This window comes from Grampus griseus, assembly GCF_964374135.1.
Source record: "Grampus griseus genome assembly, chromosome: 11".
NCBI classification, from domain to species: domain Eukaryota; kingdom Metazoa; phylum Chordata; class Mammalia; order Artiodactyla; family Delphinidae; genus Grampus; species Grampus griseus.
This window is the reverse complement of record NC_139005.1, coordinates 94,832,162-94,855,902: the sequence shown is the minus strand read 5'-3', so window position 1 is coordinate 94,855,902 and position 23,741 is coordinate 94,832,162. Positions and strand designations below refer to the sequence as shown.

At 49.5% G+C, this 23,741-nt stretch overlaps 1 protein-coding gene across 3 annotated transcripts; it reads right to left on the bottom strand.

The window, feature by feature from the left end:
* Positions 1–443: 443 nt before the first annotated feature.
* MCHR1 (melanin concentrating hormone receptor 1) lies at positions 444–23,451 on the bottom strand. 3 transcript variants are annotated; one of them, XR_014297474.1, is made up of 2 exons: positions 23,230–23,451; positions 444–543 (listed from the first exon to the last, which is right to left on the bottom strand). XR_014297474.1 is itself a non-coding variant. In XM_082666862.1 (2 exons), exon 2 carries the CDS (start codon positions 4,683–4,685, stop codon positions 3,750–3,752), a length of 936 nt encoding a protein of 311 aa, XP_082522988.1. In that variant the 5' UTR covers positions 4,686–4,729; positions 23,230–23,451; the 3' UTR covers positions 3,304–3,749. The 3 variants fall into 3 exon arrangements, 2 of the variants coding, with proteins under 2 accessions (XP_082522988.1, XP_082522987.1); XM_082666862.1 differs by lacking the exon at positions 444–543 and adding an exon at positions 3,304–4,729; XM_082666861.1 differs by lacking the exons at positions 444–543; positions 23,230–23,451 and adding exons at positions 3,304–4,729; positions 5,950–6,046.
* Between the last annotated feature and the right edge of the window lie 290 nt (positions 23,452–23,741).

The following is a 23,741-nucleotide window of genomic DNA, read 5'->3' as shown; positions in this document are numbered from 1 at the left end:
TCAGGAGGGCTTTGCCCAAGCAACCCCATGATGGTTGCCGGCAGCTCATGGAGCTGTGTGCTTCTCAGGTCAAGTCTAGGAGGGGGATGGGAGAGGCTCTACCAATAGCTCCAAACAAAGAATAAAGACCTTCCTTCCCAGAAATCCTGGCTAATGACTTTTTACATCCCATTGATTGCTCTTGCCTCCTTGGATGAACCAGTGTGGCCAGGGAGATGGGATACGGTGATTGGTTAAAGCCAGGTGGGGCCCATCTGTGGAGGTGGGGCTGGGGTCCGTACTTCCTAAACCAGGAAAGTTTAGGTTGGAAGCTTAGGATGTTATCGGGAGGGTTAACAGAACAGTCGCTTAAACAGATAGGGATTTATTTTCTTGCACACCTAGCAGCCTTGAGGTTGGTGTTGGTTCAGCAAGTCAGTGATGCCCTTGGGAACACATGCTCTCTCTGTCTTCCTGACTCATCAGCCTTAGAGCATTGGTTTGCATTCTCATATTTGTCACCTCGTGATCCCAAGAGAGTGGCTGCAGCTCCAGATGATGCATCTGCATTCAAGGCAGGGAGAAAGGAGGAAGAGCCCAGATGTTACCAACCTGATCTGTTTCCTTTAGTCAGGAAAGCAAAACCTTTTCCAGAAGTCCCCACAGCAGACTTCTGCTTAGGTCCTGTTTTTGTTTTGATTTTTCTTAAAAGACACATTTCTTAAGGAACCACACAGGTAGAAGAGGAACACAATTTTGCATTTTCCCCATTCAAAGTGGACAATGTTGCATCTCAGCATTTCATAAAGCCTAATTTTTTTTTTTTTTTTGGCCGTGCCGCACGGCATGAGGGATCTTAGTTCCCCCACCAGGGATCGAACCCATGCCCCCTGCAGTGGAAGCTTGGAGTCTTAACCACTGGATCACCAGGGAAGTCCCTGCATCTCAGCATTTCAAATGAAGATGTCAAATACAAAACTGAGTGAAACATTGCATGCATCTCTCCTGCTGAAAACTAGATCATATGTGGACCCTTAGCTGCAAGGGAGGTTGGGAAAGCAGGAAAGAGGGCTGTCCAATAGGGTTAGACTAATCATGATCCATACCCTGGGGGGAGAGGGAGCATGTGCTTTGGTGGTGGAGGGTCCCCAATACCATCAGCAATGGTCCTTAAACACACGCAGCTTTTCCCACCTCTACATATTAGCTCAGGTGTTTTCTACCTGCCTGAAACTTGCTCTTCCCCATCTCCGCTTGTCAACGTCCTATCTACACTTCAAAATCTCTTCCACATGCCCTGAATCTCCAGTGAGAAGTGAAGACTTCTTCAGCCTCTCCGAGCATCTTCTGCCTTTGTTCTGGGACTCAATTCTATCCTATGGCTGGTCCCATGCATGAGGCACAGCTTTGTGGCCAGACAGGCATTGGCTCCAAGGGTGCCTGTGATCGGTGACTTAACATCGCTCTAGGGCCTCAGTTTCCTCGTTTATAAAATGGGAGTAATCATAGAACCTGCCTCGTAGAGTTGCTGTGAGTGTTAAATAGGATAATCTATGTCAAATGTTTAGCCTAGTGCCCGTCCCATAGCCGGCGCACAATTGTTAGCCTTTATTATTCTTACTGCCCTGTTCTCCCCATCACCTCCCTCAGGCTCTGCCTCCCTCAGCCTTGCATACTCTGCCACTTTTCTTAAAATTGATATATAATTCACATACCATAAAACTCACCCACTCACTTTCCTGTCTCAACCCACTTTGCTTCAACTTCAGTTTTCAATATGGGGTTGAGAGTCTCTGGGGCCGTCAGCAGGTCATTCGCCTGCCCACTCACCGGCCTGTAGCCTTGGTCACTTGCATTTCCTGGGAGAGGCCATCTCACCTATTTCCTCTCCCAGAGTCCTCCTTGGAGGGGGAAGAGGGGGAAGAAGATAGACCCTGGGGAAGACTTCCATAGGCAAACCAGTTACAGGAAAACCTCCTTTTCTGGAACTAGTGGGTAGGAGTTGCCTTAAAGCTCCCATAAGAATCTTTTTTGTTGTTGTTGGATGTGCATCTAAAACAGATTTGGAGCTTTCCTGTGACACCTAGAGACCCCACTGTAAATGAGTAAGGAAAACTGTCTGCTTTGTCCCCACCCCCTGACCCCAACTCCCCACGCACTGGGTGGAGTGGAACGCAAGCAGGAAATACTAATGATGATGATTACAAAGAGCTCCCGGGGACCTAAAGAAGCTGCCTAGAAGTTTGCTAATCAGGCTACCTGCTGCACCTCCGCAGTGAAAAATAACTGGTGAGAGGAGGCTGTGCTGATGCACCTGCTTTAGGGATGCATCTGGACAAGTCAGGAGCTCACAATTTGCTCCCACTATCTATCTCATCATCGCCTGCGGAGTGGTTCGCGCAGGACTCCTGGCTCCGCTCGCGAAGAAGCTGAGAAGTAGCAGCCTTGGCCGCCGCCCAGCGGCCCCGTATGTAATCTTCCTGCTCTGCGTGGCTCGCAGCAGATCTTAGCAGCAGCCACAAGAGGCAGGCGCAGGCTCGGGCTGCCCGAGAAGCCAGCCCTGCGACTTGTGACTCAGCAGGGGAGGCGGCGGGTGGGACTCTGGCCTGAGGGGCCAGCACTGCTAACAACCAAGTGCTTTTGAGCAGAAGACGGGAAGTTGAGTCCCGAGAACAAGACTGGCAGCGGAATTTCAATCTAATGAATTCACAGTAATCCTCCCTATGGGTTTAGACAAGCAGATCCCCTGCTTCTTGCTTCCTAAAATGCAGCCTGAATCAAGGTCTAGATTCCACGGCCAAACGACCTCTCTGTCCCTTTTCGGCCGCCCGCCTCCACCGCTACACCCACCCCCAAGCCGGAGCAATTATACAGGAGCGTCCAGAGAGATACGGGTGGAGATTTTCCTTTATTCGTTTTTATTTTGGAGAGAAAGGGCTAGAGCCAAAAAATGATGCCAAACACACCAGGCCTCAGAATGAGCCCTGCATGTGCAGGACCCTGATGGGTGCTCACTCTGGATCTGGTGACGGACAAATGTGCCCCCCGAAGAGAATGACCCCACAACTGCCCCCCTTGACCCTCTCCCTTTTTCTTAATTTCAAGGCCCTCACCCACACCCATCCCGGGTAGCCTTGTCATTCCCAATAAGTGGATCTCCTAGCAAATTGGGCTTTTACCTCCGTGGGCTCAGACCCCACCCCCACCCCCAAATAAACATGCATCGCCTAGAGATAAAGGGAAATTGACACAGGATGCTGGAACATGGAGAGACCACACGCTTTATTTTTCATCATCCTCCAGCTTGGGAGAAAGGTTGCCCTCCATCATACCAATGAGAGACAGGAAGAGGCGGTGAGGCCGCACCACCTTTCCCATTTCCCCAGGGGCCTGTGCCCATACCCCTGCTCACGCCCTGGCCCTGCCTGATTTTAAATAAACCCGGTAAGAAGCCTTCTACGTCTTCTCTCTGGAAAAAGACATTTGGGAGCTGGTAGACGTAGGGCTCAGCTGAACCTTTAAACCAATCTTCTTGCTCAGTTTCTGTTCAACCCGAAAGTCCATCTTGTTCTACGAAGGAGATTTCTGATGCTTGAAGCCCCCAAACCTGGCTCCGTTGAGCAATCTGTGGGCCCTGTTGAATGTTTTTAGTTGTAACCACCCAGCCTCCCTGCATCCTCCCAGAGCGGTCTTTGGTTTCTCTCAGCATCTTCCCCCATGGTCTGCCGTGGTGCCCTGACGTGGAAGTGCCCAGGGTGGCAGGGGAAGTGTCAGGTGCCCTTGCTTTCTGTCCTCTCTTCATCAGCCGTCTGGGCATTGCTGATGGCTCGAAGCTGCCCCTGGGCCGCAGGCTTCACCGATAGGACCAAGCGTTTTCGGAACGTCTCACAGAGCACGATGTACACAAAGGGGTTGAGGCAGCTGTTGGCATAGCCCAAGCTGATGGCCACGTTGTACAGGTAGACAAAGGTGAGCGTTGGGCGGCTGATGGACAGCTGGGTCAGCTGAAGCACATAGTAGGGCGCCCAGCACACAAAGAAAACCAGGCAGATAGCGATGGCCGTGCGGGTCACCCTCTTTGTCCGCAGCCGGATGCTGCGTTGAGAGGCGGGGGCCACGGAGGATGTCATGCGCTGCAGGATCCTCACATACGCGGCCGTGATGACCATGAAGGGCAGGGCAAAGGCCAGGAAAAACTGGTACAGGGTGAACCAGTAGAGGTCAGTGTCTGGGTTGGGCAGGCGGATGCCACAGCCCACGGTGCCTCCGGGGAAGGGGATAAGCCTAGCGTAGAGCCACACGGGGGTGATGCTGATGAAGGACAGGGCCCACAGGAGGCAGATCACCAGGGTGGCCACAGAGGGCTTCCGGAACTTGGTGGAGGAGATGGGGTGGACGGTGGCCAGGTAGCGGTCAATGGCCATGGCGGTCAGGATGTAGGTGCTGGTGAACTGACTGTTGGCGTCCATGGCCGTGATGAGGGTGCACATGGTCTCTCCAAAGTGCCAGACACCATTGCCCATGAGCTGGTGGATCATGAAGGGCATGCCCAGGAGAAAGAGGAGGTCCACCACCGAGAGGTTGATGATGAAGATGTCGGGGACGTTGCTGAACCAGGGCAGCTTGGATTTCTTCACCACTGCGAAGATGACCACGGAGTTCCCAACGATGCCCAGGAGGCAGATGGCACCGAACACCGAAGGCATGATGATGTTGGTGTAAGAGACGCTCCCTGTGCGAGGCGGCAGCCCTGGGGACAGAAGGAGCGAGCGTCGACCATTTGACATGGACTCTGCTCTCTGAGGGCTGACCTCCTACTGGCGTGCTCAGCCTCCAGCCGTGAACCTGCCCCCCATTCATCCCCCTGCCATTTCAGCTCAGAATCCTCCCTACCATACTCCCTGCCCACACTGCTGCTAATCCTGCCCCCCGTGCCCTCCTGCACCGGTTCCCTGGTCAATCCCATCAGAGTCTCCCACACCACCTGTTTGTTGAAGGACCGGTCCTTTGCCTCCTGCATTTTCTCAGAAGTCACAGAGTCAAGAACCACAGCGGTCTGCAGAGAATTGTTCTGTGGGCCTCTGGGCTTCACCAGGAAACAACATCAAAACAGCCAGCAGGACATGAAACTGTGTGCATGTGTGAGCATGTGTGGGTGCGTGCATGTGTTTTCTCCTTTCCTATTTGCAGCCCTGATCATTTCATTTCAGGAGTCGCTGGTTGAAAGCTGTGTACTGATTCCTGGGCATCTCTGTGGGTGACTGTCTCCTGGAGGCTTTTGCCCATCAGACCCACAGCCCTCCCCTCTCCTGGGTTCCTGTCCAGGATTTCCTTGGTCCCTATCTTTTGAGTCTGGGCTTCCCAGGCTTCCTGAGTGACCAGAGACCGAAGCTGTGTGTTGCAGCCCAGCTACCCGAGAATTTTCTCTATGCAAACCTTTCCTCTTTTTTCTTCCTCCTCTTATCCTTCAAAGCTAGAATTCCAGGGCATCTTAGCGCTGGAAATGTCCTCTAATCTCTGTGAATTATCCCTTCCCACGCCTCTCCAAGGAGGCAGTAAAGATGTTTCAGATCCCATAACACGTAGTTCGAGTGAAAAGCCAACGGGATCGGTGAATGAGTGAGCCTCCAGCTATCTCCCTACATACCACCCTCCAGCTTCTCTTGCTCGCTTTTCTAGCCTGGAATATTTTCTGCAAAGCATCTTTGGAACTCCTGGGCAGCTCTCCCCTGCCTCCCTCGCGGCTGGCCACCATCCCCGGCCACTTCCGAGGGTGCCTTTGCCCTCTTCTCTGCCCCTGCCGTTTCATTCTCATCCCCTTTTCCCCTGCCCCTCCGGGCAAAGCATACTGCACATCTTATCCCCAAGAACTGTAATAAAGTTTCGCCAGCAGTTTGGCTCAGAGGTGAAATCTTCCCATTTCCCACCCCCGGCGCAGAGGAGGGAGGACTCCCCTCCAACACGTCTCACCGGCCGTGGTGAGGTTATCCGGGCCATCCGAGGTGTTGCTGGCATTGGGGCCGGTGGGCAGCAGCGAGACTTCCAGGTCCATCCCGCCGGCGCCGGCGGCCGCTCGCCCGTCGGCCCACGCAGGCTGCGGCAGCCTCCCGCGCCGACCGCTGCGTCCCGAGCCCCGGCCCCCCGGAGCCCCGCCGTCTGGAGGGGGGTCTTCCTAGGCAGCCCGGCAGCCTCCGCTGCCTCCGCTGCCCACCGCTCTCCCCTCACTCCTTCCCCGGCTCCCACTGACATCACCTAGACACATTAACATTCGGAGGCAGATGCGCGTTAACCTCTTCGGTCCTGCGCCGCAGCAGCTCCAGCTTCCGACTGCCTGCAGAGCCCAGCGGCCGGAGCCGGGCTCAGGCATCCCCATCAGAGACGGGGCTTCCTTCCCTCTGGCACTTGGGCTGTGTCTCCAGTGCCACAGGGGGTGCTGCTTCCCTCACGTGAGGCTACAAGACTCTGCAAAAGCAAGGAGCCCGGCCAGCCCCTCACCCCAGGGACCGGTGCCTGGGCCACCGGGCCGGGGGCCGGGGGTGGCTGGGCGCAGAGCTTGGAAAGGGAAGGCTTGGACCACAGCACGCCTGCCCCCAGGCCACCCTCGACCCCTTCCCAGCGCCCCGATGGATTCCAGCCTTCAGAAGCTGAGGAGTTGTTGGCTGCTGAGCCCTTGCAGGCACTCAGAGGCAGTTCAGGTCACCCCATGTTGGTGATGGCCAGGGTCTCGGGGACCAGAAGGGGACAAACTCCCTTCTGCCCAGGATCAGCATGGACCAGGCTTAGAGAGATGCTCTTAGGTCCTTGAGGTTTTACCTGGAACTCCTTGAGACAAATTTCAGAACAAAGACCCCCAAAGAGATCACCAAGAACAGCCTGAGAGGGCAAAGCACTGCGTAAATTCTCGGCATAGGCATCCTGCTGCCAGCCTCTATGTCCCTCAGAGCCCGGAGCCACCACCAGACCCGCTGCCGGACTCAGGAGCCGGGGGTTCAAGGTAACCGCAGTCTGATCCATACATACTTCTTAAGTCTTATTTATTTATTTATTTATTTGCTTCATCCAACAAATATTTATTGAGCACTTACTACTTGCCAAGCACTGTTCTAGGTTCTGCAGTGAAAAAAACAATAAAGTCCTTGAGTCCCTGTTCTCATGATGATTACTTTTAAGTTGGGGGTGGGGGAGCAGGCAGAAAATATACCCCCCCCGAAAAAAAGACAATTTATGATATTGGTGATCAGTGCTATAAAAAACTTAAAGCAGGGTAAGGGGGCCAGGGAATACTGGGGGAGGGGGAGAGGTTACTACTTTACATACGAAGGTCTCTCGGGAAGAGTCCTGAAGGAAGTAAAGAAGCGTGCTTGGAAATATCTGGAGCAAGAGCATTCCAGGCAGCAGAAATAGCCAGTGCAAAGGCCCTGAGGCAGGAGTGTGCTGGGTGTCTTTGGCGAACTGTGGCTATAGTAGAGCAAAGGGGAGAGTAGCAGGAGGAACTAGAGGAATGGCAGATTCTGTCAGGCCTTAGCCCTTGTCCTGAGAAAAGGACTTATGTGCACGTGGCTCTTCTGAGAGCTGAACCAAGAAGCAGCCATGAGGGAGTGGGGACAAGAAGACAGGAAAGAAGACAAAGCCAACAGAAGGTGCATTATCAACTTCGCTGCTGTGGGCAATGGGAGCTTGCGTTTAGCAGGGTCCTTGAAAAGTGCACAGACTGTTTCCCAGAATCGTCTGCCTGAAGGATGGGGGGCAGGAACATTTTCCCAGTTGCCCACTGCTTGAGTGTTGCCACTGGGGTGTTAACTCTGCGCTCCTGGGTGCCTGGGAGGAGCAGGCTCCTACGGCATCAGATGTGGCACAGAATGACTTTTGATGTGCAGCTCACACTTGAGGCGAGAGGCTGTCGGCGCAAGGTGAATCTTGTGCTCGAACCAAGAGGGCTCTGAGAGCGCTGACGTCCTGGGTGAAAAGCGAACAGACCCAATGTGCATGCCGGAGGCAAGACACATCAGCACAAGATCAGCTGAGCTCACACACACCTGTCTGCTGCAGCTGGAGTCAAAGTCAGAGGTAGCCGAGGGAGATGTGACAAGGGTGACCAGAAGCATCCAATATAGAAGACTATTGCAATAATGCAAGTGAAATAGGATGGTATCTTAGACCGGGGAGGTGGGGGTGGGGAGAAATGGTGGGTTTCTGCACATTATGTAGAGCCCAGAGGATTTGCTGCAGATTAGACCAGAAATGTATGAGATAAAGAGGCATCAGGGATGACTCCTAGGGTTTTGGCCCAAACAGCTGGCAGAATAGAGATAGGGAAGTCTGTTGGGAGGAGAAGATTTGGAGGAAAAATGAAGAGTTCTGTTTGGAGACGTTACATTTGAGACATCTGTTAACATCTGAGCAAAAATGTTGGGTAGTGTTGGATGTGAGCCAGAAATTCCAAAGAGAGGTCATGCCTGGAGGTATGAAGTTAAATTGAGGACACTGGATGAGCTCACCTAGAGGGTGAGGGTGACTGGAAAAGAGTTCTGAGGACTCGGCCCTGGGGCATTTCAGAGTTTACAGGTTGGGAAAATGAGCCTCACAGCCCACTATTTCCTCCTCTTCCACCCGCCATAGTCTTCCCACCTCCATCCATCCACCCACCCATCCATCCATCCTTTCCTCCAGCAAATCATTCTTGAGCCTCTGCCCTATACCAGGCACTGTGCTAGGCTCTGTCGGTACAGTGAAAAAAACCAAACAAGTGCCTGGTATCAAGGAGCTTCAACGACAGAGTGGTGAGAGACAGATAATCACAAGCAAGCCAATAAGTAAACAAAGTATCCTGCTCAACGCTTAGATCCAGACGAGTCCAGGTAACTTAATCATGAAGGGATTTAGGTGTTTATAAAAGCACGGCTCCTGAACGATGCCACCCCTGCACTAGCAAAATGACTCTGCCTGACTGGAGAAATTTAAACCATGACTGAGCAGCAAGGGAATCTGGGAAGGGTAAGTTTTAGATTTCTGGCCTTCGCATGTCAGGTGTGGGATTGGTGGAGGGGCTGAACAGTCAGTCCACAATGGCAGATGACTTGTGTGGTAGGGAACAAATGGGATGATGGGAGTGACTGGGGTCCTTTAAAGAGGAGCGTTAAGGACGTCCTCTCTGAGGAGGCATTCAGGTAGAATCCTCAGCGTCCTTTTCACTACAAATGACTAACCTACACCATCTCGCACTCTCCTCGCCAGTGACCGTCTTAGGGCTGAGCATCCCTCCTGGATGCCATGTGCACCTCTTCAAATCCTCTTGGCTACACCTAGTTTATATTCCATCCATTGCTGCAATGACCCTGCTCAGCACGGTCCCTAACCAAGTTCAGGTAAAGGTACAGGTGTACCAAGTTCAGGTGCAGGTATGACCAGATGGTGCTTTGCCCTAGGCCGGCACCATGTGCTTTTTACCCTCTGTCCCAACTGTCTCTGTTGCTGTCGTGACTTAGAATATAGGACCCCACAGAATGCCCACGCCAGAGCAACCTGGAAGTACGGGGAGAGTTCACTCCTTAGGGTGAACCGTTGGCCAATGAGGGGTGGGAGCCACAGAAAGATGCTTTTCCCATGTTCCCCTTTTCCTGAGACACATTTCATATGGCTTCTCTGGGATCCCATGAGGTACAGCATCTGGTCCCTTGTAGTGGTGGACAAGCCCACACCGCTCACCAACTCCTCCTGAGAACAGAAGTTTTGAGCTACTCTCCTCCAAGCCATCTGGCTTTTGACCTGCTCAGCTCTGCCCAGCACAATCACGAGAAAGATCAGGCCTACGTACAGCAATAAACCCTTTCCCTCCTATCCATGTGCCCCCACTCACCATGCCCTACCCAGGGTACCCCAAGGGTTTGGTGTATCTCTCTGACTGCCCCCGTGGTAATATCCACCTGCCCTGTACTTTTCAGGACTTGGCTGTCATCTGCATGTTTTGAAGTCTTACTGGGGTCACTGCATCAGATTCTCACTTGCTCCCCTCACTTCTGCCTTGCCCCTTACACTATACTCCCTACCAAACAGCAGGAGTATTCTTGTTAAGATAGAAATTTCAGGGGAATTCCCTCGTGGTCCAGTGGTTAGGACTCCGTGCTTTCACTGCTGGGGCCAGAGTTTGATCCCTGGTCGGGGAACTAAGATCCTACATGCTGCACGGTGCAACCAAAAAAAAAAAAAAGATAGAAATTTCATGACCCTACATTGTTGAAAACACTTTAGTGGTTCCCAATTGCTTTCAGAATAAAGTCACCCCCCTAACAGAATGTAATGGACATGATCATTTTTGGTACCCAGGGTTGATCCCCCAGAAAACCACGGCCTTGAGAAGTTCTTTGGGAGGGGCAGTAGCAGCTCCTCTAAACAGTCCTTGGTGGGAGCTGCTGGTGGGAAAAGCAGCAGTTGAAGTGGGCTTTCTTATTTCTGCGGGGATGTGTAGACCCTGGGGTGGGAGAAACCAGGTAGCAGCACTTCCCAGAGGAAAGTGAGCATGGTTATTATAATAGGCGGGGCCAGTGGAGTTACCCAGATGACTGCCCTGCAGAGGCTGATGTGGCTAATTGATCATGGAGTCTCTAAAACCAAACTATATGAGCAGCCCTTCGCTAAGTTCCTACTTGATCTGTATATCTGAAAAAACCTCCAGGTCTGATAAGCAGAGCTCTGACTTTAGCCACTTGGCTCTCCTGGTCAGAGTGGGAATTAAGGTGGATCAAGTAATAAATGGAGTTTGACTGGAATGACTTAACAATAGTCCCCGGGGACCTCCAAAGCTATTTGTTTCCCTGCCCCTACTTCTATAGCTGGAATAGATATCCCAGCCATTGGCAGAACTACTGTATTGGCTCTTGGATTGGCAGAGTAAGGGATGTGATGAGGAGAGGAGTCAAATGGAAAGCCCTCTCTACAAAAGTGAGAAGCCAAAAGCAATATTGCACCCCCTGGGGGATTGAAGAGATTAATGGTATCATCAAGGCCTTTAAAGATACAAGGTGGTGATTTTGTCACATTCCCACTTGACTCTCAGTTTGGCCAGTGGAGAAGGCAGATGGGCGTCAGGGAATGCCAGTGGGTTACTGTAAACATAATTATGTGGTGACTCCAATTGCAGCTGCTATTTCAGATGTGGTATCGTCGTTGGGGAAAATAAATACAGTCCCTGACACCTGGTATGCAGTTACTGATCTAGCGAATAAATGCCTTTTTCTATATCGCAGAAAAGACCAGAAACCCTGCCTTTTTTTTGTGAGGGTCAACAGCGCACCGTTCCCATCTTGCCTCGGGGCTTCATTATCTCTTTCGATGGCTCTTCGATTCTCAGACTTTGAACACTTCAAATGCCATGAAAATACAAAGGCCTGACATCTCAGTAAAGGTTTGGGGTCCAGTGTCCTGCACGTGTCACGATCTTCCCTCCAAAGTAAAGCTCAGTTTACCCGACATCCCCTACCCCAAAAGAGGGACCCCTGGAGACACACAGTTGGAAAAGGGAACAGCAATTCCCCAAAGGAGCAGGGAGCAGAGGGGTGCGGGACGTGCAAAACCAAGGGGAGCCTAGTCCCCCCAGTCTCCCCTGTTAGGTCTGGCATGCCTTGCATGCAGGGACTGTGGCTCTTATTCTAGCGTCAGACACAGCTGCCGTGTCAGTCAGTGGATTCTGAGTACACCCCAGGTCCCCTGCTCCAACCTGGCACCCTGCCTTTGGACATTCGCACTGTGCCCTGTACTTTTTCTTCACAGCAGTCATCACAGTTGTAACCAGACATTTATTTATTGTATAGTTGATGACTGAATGCCTTTCCCTCACTAGATTATAACTCCCAGGGAGGCAGAGGACCATGTCTGTCTTACCTTACTGTATTTCCTGGGCCTCGCCCAACGCCGGGTACACGTTAGACATTCAGTAAATCTTGGGTGAATGAATGGCTAGTAGAGGGATCTAAGTGAAAGCCCCTGGCACAGAGGTGGGCAGAGGGGAGGGGAGCACAGCAATACTGGCCGAGATCCCTGACCCCAGGGCTCCACTCAGCCCCAGTGCTTCCTGGGCAGCCTGGCAGCAGTGGCCGTCACGCCTGTGGGCAGGCAGTGGACGCCCGTCAGCTGTGAGGCAACCCAGAGGCCACAGCCTCCTTCTGCTTGAGAGAAAGACAAACGAGATCACCTTCATGCGTAGGATTCGTCCTAAGATTCATGGAAATCCCAAGGAAGAGTGGGAAAGCAGCTGAGGTAAAAACACTTGCATGAAATTCTGCCATGTGCTACAAGAGGGTGGAACTTAGAAGACATTATTCTAAGGGAAAACTGCCAGACCAAAGCAAAACAAAACAAACAAACAAACAAAACATAGTATGACTCCACTTTTGTGAGGTCCCGGGAAGAGTCAAATTCATAGAGACAGAAGAAGAATGGTGGTTTCCAGGGGCTGGGAGGGGCGGGCGATGGGGAGTTAGTGTTTAATGGGTACGAGTTTCAGTTTGGGAAGATGAAAAATTTCTAGATGTGGAGATGGTTGCACAACAGTGTGAATGAAAATACCACTGAACTGTATGCTTAAAAATGGTTGAAGTCAATTTTCTGGGGTATTTTTTGGTTTTTTTGTTTTGGGCTGTGCTGTAAGTCATGTGGGATCTTAGTTCCCTGACCAGGGATCGAACCCATGCCCCCTGCAGTGGGAGCGTGGAGGTCTTAACCACTGGCCTGCCAGGGAAGTCCCAAAGTCAATTTTCTGTTATGTATATTTTACCACAATTTAAAAATATGTTAAACAAACCCAGTCAATGAATCTGCTTACCCAAATGTGTTTCTGCAGAAATTTAGAAAATGCTGGCAAGAGGAAAGCCATGTTACAGGCCTTAAAAACATTGAAGTCATTAAGGCCCCTGAAAATGGCTAGAAGACATTTTAATGATGGGAAGCATTTTCATAAGACATGTGCTAATTTTTTAAAGCTTTGCTGTAACTAGTGCTAACAACTTAGTGGAGTTGCCAAATATTAGTAAAATTGCATTTTTTTTTTTTTTAGGATTATGGAAAGAGTCTCAGGCCAAGGATGTCACTGAGGAGTACTTCAAATGCAAGAAATGATCAAATAAAAAAACTGGGCTCTTGTTCCTCAAAAAATAAATACAATACAATACAATAAAAATACATTAAACAGTTTAAGAATGGTATCACATATAGTAATTGAGTCAAGAGCTTTTTATAAGATCTCAAAAACCTAATAATATATGTCATATTCTTATAAACTGCAGCTCCAAGGCGTGTTCAGTTAAATATATTTTCTTAATAAACATGGAAAAACTAAAACACCACCACCACTCTGAGCCCCAGAGATTTCAACACATCAGGCCACATGGAGACCTGGGGCAGCTTTGCAACATCTTTGGGAGAACAGATCAAGGTAGGTCACTTGCCTTCTCTATGGGCACCCAGCCCTCGTGCTATTCAAGAGAGAATCTGATTTTTTTTTGCCTCTATCAAATATTAGGAATTCATGTTGGACAGCAAGTCTCTTCAAACCACAGGCCTGTGACCAGAGGAAAAAAGCTGCCTTCACTTGCCAGGAATTGTAAATTGTAGAAATTACTGTTTAAGGCCTGCTTTCCTTAAAACGGAGCTGTGTGATATTTAACATGGGTGACAAAACAATTCAGTGAGGGAACGAATAGACTTTTAAACAAATGGTGCTGGGACAACTGAGTATCCACACACACGAAAATGAAATTAGACTCCTACCTCACACCATATGCAAAAACCAACTTAAAATGGATCAGAGACCTAAATGAAATAACTAAAACTATAAAACTCTGAGAAGAAAATATAGGGGTAAATGTTCATGACCTTGGGTTAGACAAAGACTTCTTAGATATGATCAAAAGCTCAAGCAAGAAAACATAGATAAATTAGACTTCATCAAAATTTAAAACTTTTGTGCTTCAAAGGATACCATCAAGAAAGTGAAAAATCCCACAGAATGGGAGAAAATCTTTGCAACTCATATCTTTAATAAGGGACTTGTAGCTAGAATATATAAAGAACTCTTACAACTCAATAGTAAACTGACAAATAATCCAATTTTAAATGAGCAAGGTATCTGAGGAGACATTTCTCCAAAGGGGATATACAAATGGTTAATAAGCACATGAAAAGATGCTCAACATCATTAGATATTAGGAAAATTCAAGTCAAAACCACAATGAGGAATATGTTTAATGCCACTGAATTATACACTTACAAATAGTTAAAATCATAACTATTATGTTACATACATTTTATCACAATAAGACAAACACCATGAGATACTCTTCACACCCACTAGACTAGCTATTATCAATATGACAGATCCTAACAAGTCTCCTTGTGATGGACGTGGCCAGGATGTGGAGAACTGGAATCCTCATACACTGTCGGTAGGAATGTAAAAAGGTGCATCCACGTTCAAAAACATTTCCTCAACATGTTAAACATAAAGTCACCGCATGACCCAGCAAGTCCACTCCTGGGTCTATACCCAAGAGACATGAAAACATGTCCACACAAAAACCTGTACACAAATGTTCATAGCAGCATTCGTCACGATAGCTAAAAATTAGAAGCAACCCCAATATCCATGCACTGAATGGATAAGTAAAACGTAGTATAACCATACAATAGAATATTATTCAGCCATAAACAAGAATGAATGGGGAATTCCCTGGTGGTCCAGTGGTTAGGACTCCATGCTCTCACTGCTGAGGGCCCGAGTTTGAACCCTGGTCTGGTTGGGGAACTAAAATCCCACAAGCCACGCAGCACGGCCAAAAAAAGAGAAGTACTGATACATGCTACAACATGGATGAACCTTGAAATCGTTATGCTAAGTGAAAGAAGCCAGTCACAAAGATGACGTATCTTATTATTCTATGTGAAATGCCCAGCATAGGCAATATTTATTGAGATATAGAGTAGATTAGTGATTGCCTGGGAGGAAAGAGGTGGGGGGGGAAGGGAATGACTGCTAATGACTAGGAGTCCTTCTATGCGGTGATGAAAATATTCCACTATTTTTTTAAAAAATAAATTTATTTATTTATTTATTTTTGGCTGTGTTGGGTCTTCGTTGCGGTGCGCAGGCTTCTCATTGTGGTGGCCTCTCTTGTTGCGGAGCATGGGCTCTTGGCGCATGGGCTTCAGTAGCTGTGGCACGTGGGCTCAGTAGTTGTGGCTCGCGGGCTCTAGAGCGCAGGCTCAGTAGCTGTAGCGCACGGGCTTAGTTGCTCTGCAGCATGTGGGATCTTCCTGGACCGGGGCTCAAACCCGTGTCCCCTGCATTGGCAGGCGGATTCTTAACCACTGTGCCACTAGGGAAGCCCAATATTCCACTATTTATTGTGGTGATGGTTGCACCACTCTGTGAATATAGTAAAAACCATCAAATTGTACACTTCAAAAGGATTATTTTACGGTATGTGAATTATACTTCAATAAATCTGTTTTGAAAAGGTTGGTGGGGGTCCAAGGGCTGGGGCCAGAGGAAGGGTTGAGAAATGCCGGGTCTCTTCTTCCGTCCTCAGGGCAAATGTCTACTCTTTGTCTCCCTCTTCGCCTTGCCTCCTGGGAACCTCATCCAGCTGCCTCTTGCCAACCTTTCGGAGGATATTGGGGCTGTCCACTGGGAACTGCCTTGAACACTCTTTGCTGAAAGGGACTTCCTGGGAACGCCTTCGACGTCCGAATCGCAGTGTGAAGTTGGGTTTCAGCTGATTCTGCCGACGATGTTGGAGTTGGTACTCAGATGAGTTTACACCTTGGCTCCGCTGCTGACTTGCTGTGTCATCCAGTCAGTCCCTGACCTGCTCAGTGCCAAGTGGGAACTGGAGTAAAGTGAGCCTGCCTCGGGATTCTCCTGGCTGTGGGAGCTTCTTTTTTTTGGCAAAATGATAGTAACTAACATTTGCACAGCCTTTTTTACTCACATGCCTTATCTTAGCTGACCCTGTGGAATAGATATGATCCCCAGTGCAGATGTGGAAATGGAGGTACAGAGAGTTTGGTAAGTTTCCCAGAGCCGTCCAGCTGGCACAGTGGTGCTGAGCCCCAAGCCTTGGCCTTCGGCTTTTCTGACTCCAAATTCTGCTCTCATTCCTCTCCACGGGACTCCCTTGTGTTGACACTTTCTACTTCTAAAATGCCTACATTGAGAGAAACTTTCAAATTGGTCCCAACTCCTGTGTTTTCAGCCCTTGGAGACAGCCCCTCTGCGCCGTCCCTCTCTGGCCATTTGCCTGCTCTAGGCCTCCTGCCCACTTCAGTTCTGCAAAGCATCTGGGCCCTGATTTCACCCAGCTGAACAGGACTGGGCTGGCTCACCCTGTGACAGTGGGTGAATGTTTCCAGGAAGGACTGAGGTGGGGGTGGAATGAGAGCCCAGTTCTTTTTAAAAGAACTTTAATCCCCAGTCTTTGATTATGGCACACAGGACCCTTCATGATCTGGCCTCTGCCCACCCCTATGCCCAGTGTGATTCTTAAATAGCTCAGTGTTTCCAGAAAGCGCCACGTGCTTCTACAACATTTGCACACATTGACCCCTTAGATCTTTCTTTGCTTGTCTACCTCCTAAGCTGTTCTTCAAGATGTCCCAGAATGACCTCCTCCTCCAGGAAGCCCCCCGCCCACAGCTCCCTTCTGCTCCCTACCCCGTCCTGCATCAAACATCCAGCACGACAAACATCAGAGCAGATGCCAGTACTGCCCGCCCCCGTGCCCCCCCCCCCCCGGCCCAGGTCGCTCCGCCAGGCTGCTGCACCCATCCTCCAGCTGCTGAGGGGGATGGCTCCAAGGCCTCGCAGCCACCCCAGCTGTCCTTTTGTGTGGAGAATTACCCTTGCCTGATAGGAGCCTCCTTGCCAGGAAGGTCACCACCCCCATACGCCAGCAGCCAAAGTCTGAAAGGGGAGTAGAAAAGGCCAGTCCACCCCCCACCCCACCCCCCTGCCAGCACACACGTGCCCTCTGGACCAGGTCCAGGCTAGACTGACCTGAGGCTTCCTGCTCAGCAATGACCTTCTGCACTCCTCCCTCAGGGGTACCTTCCTTCAATAAACCCCAGATCCCTGCTATCACATCCCACTGTGATGAGCAGTTTTCTTATTGTGTCCCAGACCACACTCTGTGCTCCCCGAAGCCAGGGATTTATTGCTTTATTTTGGTGGCCTCACCTCCTAGTTGGGGACCTGACAGAGAGCAGGTGCTCTGCGTTGAGTTCTATCCAGTTTCTGAGCTTCTGTGCGTCCCGGTCTTCCCATCTGTCTCCCCCGATTCCTTTCCTCCAGGACCCTCTCCTCACTGGGCCTCCCTCCTCTCTTCCTCCCCTACCCACCAAGTGCCAGATACATCCCTGCCCCCCAGCCCCACGTCCTGCCCCTTGCAACTTAGATTTGAAGGAAAGAGACTGGCAGAGCTGTAGAGTGGGTGGGGCCGGGCTGGGGGCAGCTACGCACCTCCCCCCGCCCCCACCCCCACCCCACGCCCGGGGACTGGGCAGCAGGAGGCTGTGGGCAGAAAGCATCCTCGGCCCCTGGTTGGGCGGCTGCTCCAGCTGCTGCTCCGGATTTCCCCTCACTTGCTCTCTGTGCTTCTTCGCTTCATAAATGCTCTGGGAACCGCGGTGCTCCACTGTTTTCCATTCGTTCCCACCCACTCACAGCACCAATCCCTGTCACCAGAGGAATGAATGTCTTGCCTCTGAGGCTCACTAACTTTCCAGGCAGCAACCAGCTCACGTAGCAGCTGAGTGAGTGCGGCGCCAGCGGCCCAGGAAGGAGGGCACGCGCAGCTGATCGGGTGGAGCACGTGGGTGTCAGCGGAGGCCCCCTCCTGTTGCACAAAGCAGAGGAGCAGAGGCCAAATCCACCCCAGAGGCTGGCCCTGGGAGGGCTCATCTCACCTAACTCCCCACACTCAATCGTGCACTGTTTTTGCTGCCCCACCTCCATTCTCCTCATATCCCTCTGCAGCCCCAGCAGCCCCTGGGCTTCCAGCAGGTAACTTGTGTGTGTGGGAGCTCAGCAACTGACCCCAGTAACCATGATGATTGGTCCAGGGCTGGGCAGGTGACCTGTCAGAGCCAATGAGATGCATTGAGACTCAGGTTCAAAATTCTGGGACAGAGGTGCTCACTCCTTTTAGCTGGACTTGAAACTGGAGAGGATGGGGGGATTAGAGCTACTGGCTCCAGGTTGCTACCAGGTGAAACATGAGACTGGAGCCATCCCTATAGAAGAAAGAGAGAGAAATTATAAGAAACTGAGTCCTGACTATATCCTGGAGTCCTGAGTCCAGCCATACCTGAAGCTGCATTAATACAAGGACTTTTGGACTTCTGTAGCTCAATATACCCCTTTACTTAAGTCAATCTGAGTTGAGTTTTTTGTCACTTTCTTGTTGAAAGAATTCTAATCAATACAGGTATTTGTTACCCTCTTTAGCTAATTCTTTCTGATTGTGTCCTGACGGAGACATCATTGTTTGCAAATGTGAGAAACTGAGCACAGCTGCCTATATTGTCTTGTCTTCATCTGATTTAGATGCCCTGTTTGTACTGCGTGTACTGAATTTAGTGCTATTTAAAATACCTTCAAAAAGATCATAGTGTGATTCAGCATTTGGAGAAAAAGTGATGATGCAGAAGGACAGGGATATGGATCAACAGGGAGTGAAACTAATACCAGTGAAACAAAGTTTTCTCTTTGGAGAGATGACTGCTCTTATCTTACAAAGCAACAGCAAGTGCTTTGCAGAACCTATGGCAGGAAGACAAACGAGGAGCAGGGGTTGTATTACACTTTGTTTCTAAACTGTGGGTAAAAGGATTGACTATCTACACCAAGCAATGGAGCCTAAGGCGGGAGAAATTGCCAATCTCACAGAAGAAATGAGAGGAATCTCCAAGCCAGGAGAGTTGCGGTGACTGGTTTATGGCTTGTCCGAGACTATCATTAAGACTTCCGTCACAACGCAATTGGTGTGTTTTCTTTCTTAGTGGTGCATCTTATAACCATTGGAATATGCTGTTACTCCTATTTTGCAAAAGTGCTGTTAAAGTCACTTGCTCAATGGTTGGACCTAGAGATTGTCATACTGAGTGAAGTAAGTCAGACAGAGGAAGACACATATCATATGCTATCACTTATATGTGGAATCTAAAAAAATGGTACAAATGAACCTATTTACAAAACAGAAACTGAGTCACAGATGTAGAAAACAAACTTATGGTTACCAGGGGGGGAGAGAGGGATCAATTGGGAGATTGGATTGACATATACACACTACTATATATAAAAGATAACTAATAAGAACCTACTGTATAGCACAGGGAACTCTATTCGGTGCTCTGTAATGACCTATATGGGAATGGAGTCTAGAAGAGAGCACATATACGTATGTATGGCTGATTCACTTTGCTGTACAGCAGAAACTAACACGACATTGTAAATCAACTATACTCCAATAAAAAAATTAATTTAAAAAATTTTAAAAATTAAATGCAAAATAAATAAATAAAGTCACTTGCTCAAGGTCACAGGCTAGGTCTGAACACCATGGACCTGACCGTTATGTCACACACATCCCCCACCCTGGGAGGGCCCAGGTTCCCACTGGTCAAGGAGGGTGTGGAACTGGGGACACTTCTGCCATCCCTGCCCAGCTGTCTGAGAGCCCTGGCCTAGGCTGGATGGCAGGAATGTAGAATCAGGTGGTTCCCCTGTCCTGGCCTTTAGTACTATTTGCTCTCTAACTGAGTTCAGTAGCTCAGCCCTAAGAAGGATCTCCTGCTCCCAGATGAATTTTTGTGTCTACAGTCTGAGGAGCACCAGTAGGCTGTGCCTGTGTTACTGACCAGGGTTCTTGGCCTTCCCCAATCAATAGCAATTGACTAGAGGCCACAAGAAATTCAGGCAAGTCTATATTGGAGCCCCTGCTTCAGCAGGGGGGAGTGAGAACTAACAACAGTTTCCCTTGCTAGCTTGCTCATCGAGAGGGGGAAAGCTTGTTTCTTATATGGGGTGAGGGTAGGGGTGTGTCCAGGGGTCGGGCCGGAGGGGTGGCTTAGGTGTTTTGCTCACCCTCTAGGTGGTGGTGTGTGCAGGGGCATGTGCGTACCTTGCTTTTGCGCTCAACACCGTGTTTCTGCTCCAGACTCTTCAAAAGTGGCAGTTGGGTTTTTTGGTCTCTTTGTAACTTTTGGGTCCAGAATTTGCCCCAACTGCGCATGCACGCAGTTATTTTTGGTCCCATACACTTGCTTTGTATTTTGTTGCTCCAGGAAAGGTGTGTCCAGGTGCAAGCATTGCAGCACTGCAGCAAAGGGTCCCAGGTCCCAGCAAAAGGTCACAGGTCCCAGCCTATCTCACTTGGATTGCAGTTTTTTCCTCCTCAAAGCATTTTTGAACATCTTTGCATAAAACAAGATTTCAGTAGAGATAACATTGTCATTTTTCATACACGAAGTAATAGGAACATCCCTACTAGAGTTATCTTTCTACTAAAGCCAATGGAAAAACAATAGATATGTGGGACTTCCCTGGTGGTCCAGTGGTTAAGACTCCCCACTTCCACTCTGGGGTGGGGGGTAGGTGGTGCGAGTTTGATCCCTGGTCGGGGAGCTATTATCCCGCATGCCGCGTGGTGCGGCCAAAAGAAAAACCAATAGATGCTATTTGTAGCATGGATGGTGATTCAGTTTATAGACTCTGGAGTCAGACTTGAGCTCAAAGCCTGTTCTGCCACTTACTAGCTGTGTGACCCTGGGTAGGTCCCTTGAACTCTCTGTTTTCTCATTTGTAAAGTTAGGAAAATAACAGTAAGCAGCAGCATCTACCTCATAGAGATGTTGTGAGGCTCAAATGAGATAATATATATAAAGCCCCAGAGCCCAGCACACATGCTCATTTATTTCACAACCCCGATGCAGCCCTGACCATGTACCAGCACTATTGTTTTCCTAGGACAATTCAGAGGACGGTTATGAGGATTAGATAAGTCAATATCTGTCAGGTATGAACCACATCTCCTAGACTCAGCATGGCTCAGTAATTCCTTACTTCCTTCTTAGCTTTTTTATACTTTTAAGAAGATACTTAGTATATTTCGCCCAGTGTTTTAAGCTATCTTTAGTGGGCATGTGGGTATGATTTTCCTAGTCCACCACGAGCGGAAGTATAACATTTATTATTTATTGTCTTTCCCCATCCTCCACCTTGCCCTAAATAAAATGTAAGCTCCATGAGGTAGAGGTTTTTGTCTTTGTTCTCTGATGAAACCCAAGTACCTAGACAAGCTTGAGGACAAAGGACAGCAATGTTGCAGCATCAGACCCTTACGAAGTGCTTACTTCTCTTCTTAGCCACATGGTGGCTAGGAAGACACCTGGCCACACGATGTCCTCCTTTTTTCAAGGAGGGGCAAACGCAGCACCTCATTCACTCCTCTTTCGGGGTTGACCGCGTGCAGTGCTGGGGAGACACATGTTGCAGGGCTCCTGCCCTGGGCTGGAACTCTGCCTCCCGCTGTCTCATCCCGGTTAATCCTCCCAACACCAAGAAAGGCCATCTACCTAGAACATTCTGAGACAGCTCCCTTCCCATCTTCCCCGAGGAGCTAATCTCAAAGATTTTATGGGTCTGTGATCCTGTTTTGGGTCCCTTTTTCCTGCAGCTCTAAAAGGCACTATTTGGGATCAAGAGAGGTGTAGCAAGAGAGCCTATTCTGACTCTTTGGGAGAGAGAGAGAGAGACACTGTAAAATTTGAGGGCTGTCAAATTTAAGGGCTTCTTCCTTATGAGTTTGGACAGAACTCTAAGAAGTGAGGTTTGATCTTGGAAGGAGTGTGTGTGTTTGCTTCAGAAGTTTTCTACACAATGTGCACCTGAAATTCTCACACAGGTGGACTGAAAGCTAAGAGGAGACCCGACCTGAAAGGTATCCACCTGCTCTGGACCATCCTTAGAGCCCTCCCAACCCCCCTTTCTCCCCAGACTATTCGCAGGCTGCTGACTGCCAGTGCTTGTTATTATTTACTCAGTCCGTGAACAGATATTTACTGAGCACCTACTATGAACCAACTCAGACTTGGAGAAGTCTGCTGCTGGAAGGAGGGGGCACGGATCTCCGCAGAATTTCCTAAAAGACGGGTGGGGACTTGCTTTAGGGCAGTTGGGAAAAGCGCCTTTTGAGAGGAGACAGACCCTGGGTGACGAAATAACATTCATCTTTTAAGGCAAGAGAAGAAAAATGTAAACAAAGTTTTTCTCTGCTCGCTTGGGCCTCCTTCCTCCCCTCTGGTGTGCACTAGGCATCTGCATTATGTGTTAACCAGACCTTCCCCACAGCAGAAACACCCGCTAAGCCATCAAGATCAATTTTTCTTCTTCTGGCACCAGCCATGTAACTTCTTAGAAGATGACATTATTTACTTACAACCTTATTAATGTTGCTAGCTCTGTGATCTATATTCTGCCTATCTTACAAGATTATTTTTTTCTTGCATTACCAAATGTGTGACTGAGCCTCCAATAAAGTAATGATGACCAGGCGACTTGGAACAATTGGCCAAATACACAGTTCTATAAGATCAATGATTGTCACAGTGTAACCCTAGCTATGGGAAGAAGCAACAAGAGGGAACCATTTCCTGGACCACAACAAACTAGTAAGACAGGTGGTTCAGAGGCTTCCGGTGACTGTTAACAGAGCCTAGTCCAGTAATAACACACTGAGTGGCCTGTCAATGAAATCCTCGCCCTGCCTGGGAATGAGCCTTCCTGGTGCCACGGGACAAACTGGTCATGAAATGCCTCCCAAACCTCGATTGAAATGAATACTTAAAGGGAAAGGATTATAAAATAAAGACTGTTGCCCACCATCCAGTTCTACAAGAATCAAGTCATTAGCCACTGCAGTTGCTGATATACGATACACCCTGCAAGGAATTCAGGGCAAAGCTCAGCGTGAGGCTCTCTGTGTGCTGGGAAAACTGGCAGGACTGGCCCCCGCTTAGATAGATATTTTCAGGAGAGAATGTTAGGAACCCAGCTTCTTGCCCCTTCTTATACTTAGGAAAGCACTAAAACCATTGACTAAGCCCTCTGTTCCTCGAGAAGAGTGGTAACCTGCCAGGATGGGTGTTTGATTGCATGCACCCCCTTGGTCAAAATCACCATATACACTGCCCCACCCCCCTTACCTCTTCAGAACAGTCCTCAGAGCTTTTTGGAAGACTCTCTCCTGCTGGGTTATAAGCCTCAGGTTGGCTCCAATAAAATTCTCCATTTCTTTCTTAGGTTGGCCATTGATTCATTTTTCATCGACCTGATGATGGGAAGTCAGATTAGGAGCTGGAGGTACCCCTGATGGGGGCCCTCTTGGTAAGATTCCATTACTTAGGCCCCTTCCCCTGGGACTCTGGAACAAAACCTCCTCACTCCGGGGTCACTGAGGTCTCTCTGTGCCAGGCAGGTTGAAGTGAATTTCAGGAGGCAAGGCCCGCCCTTGCCGCAGCTCCACAAAGCAACCACTCACCTCAGCTTCTCAGGAATGTGACTGTAATGAGAAAAATGCTGCCTGCTCTTCCAGTTCTACAAGGATCAAGCCATTAGCCAATGCGGTTGCTCAGCCCACAGACAGTGTGCCCAGAGGGGAACTCGGGATGGGGAAAAACGGGAAACATTCTGTGCTTTGGATATACGGGGCCCCTAG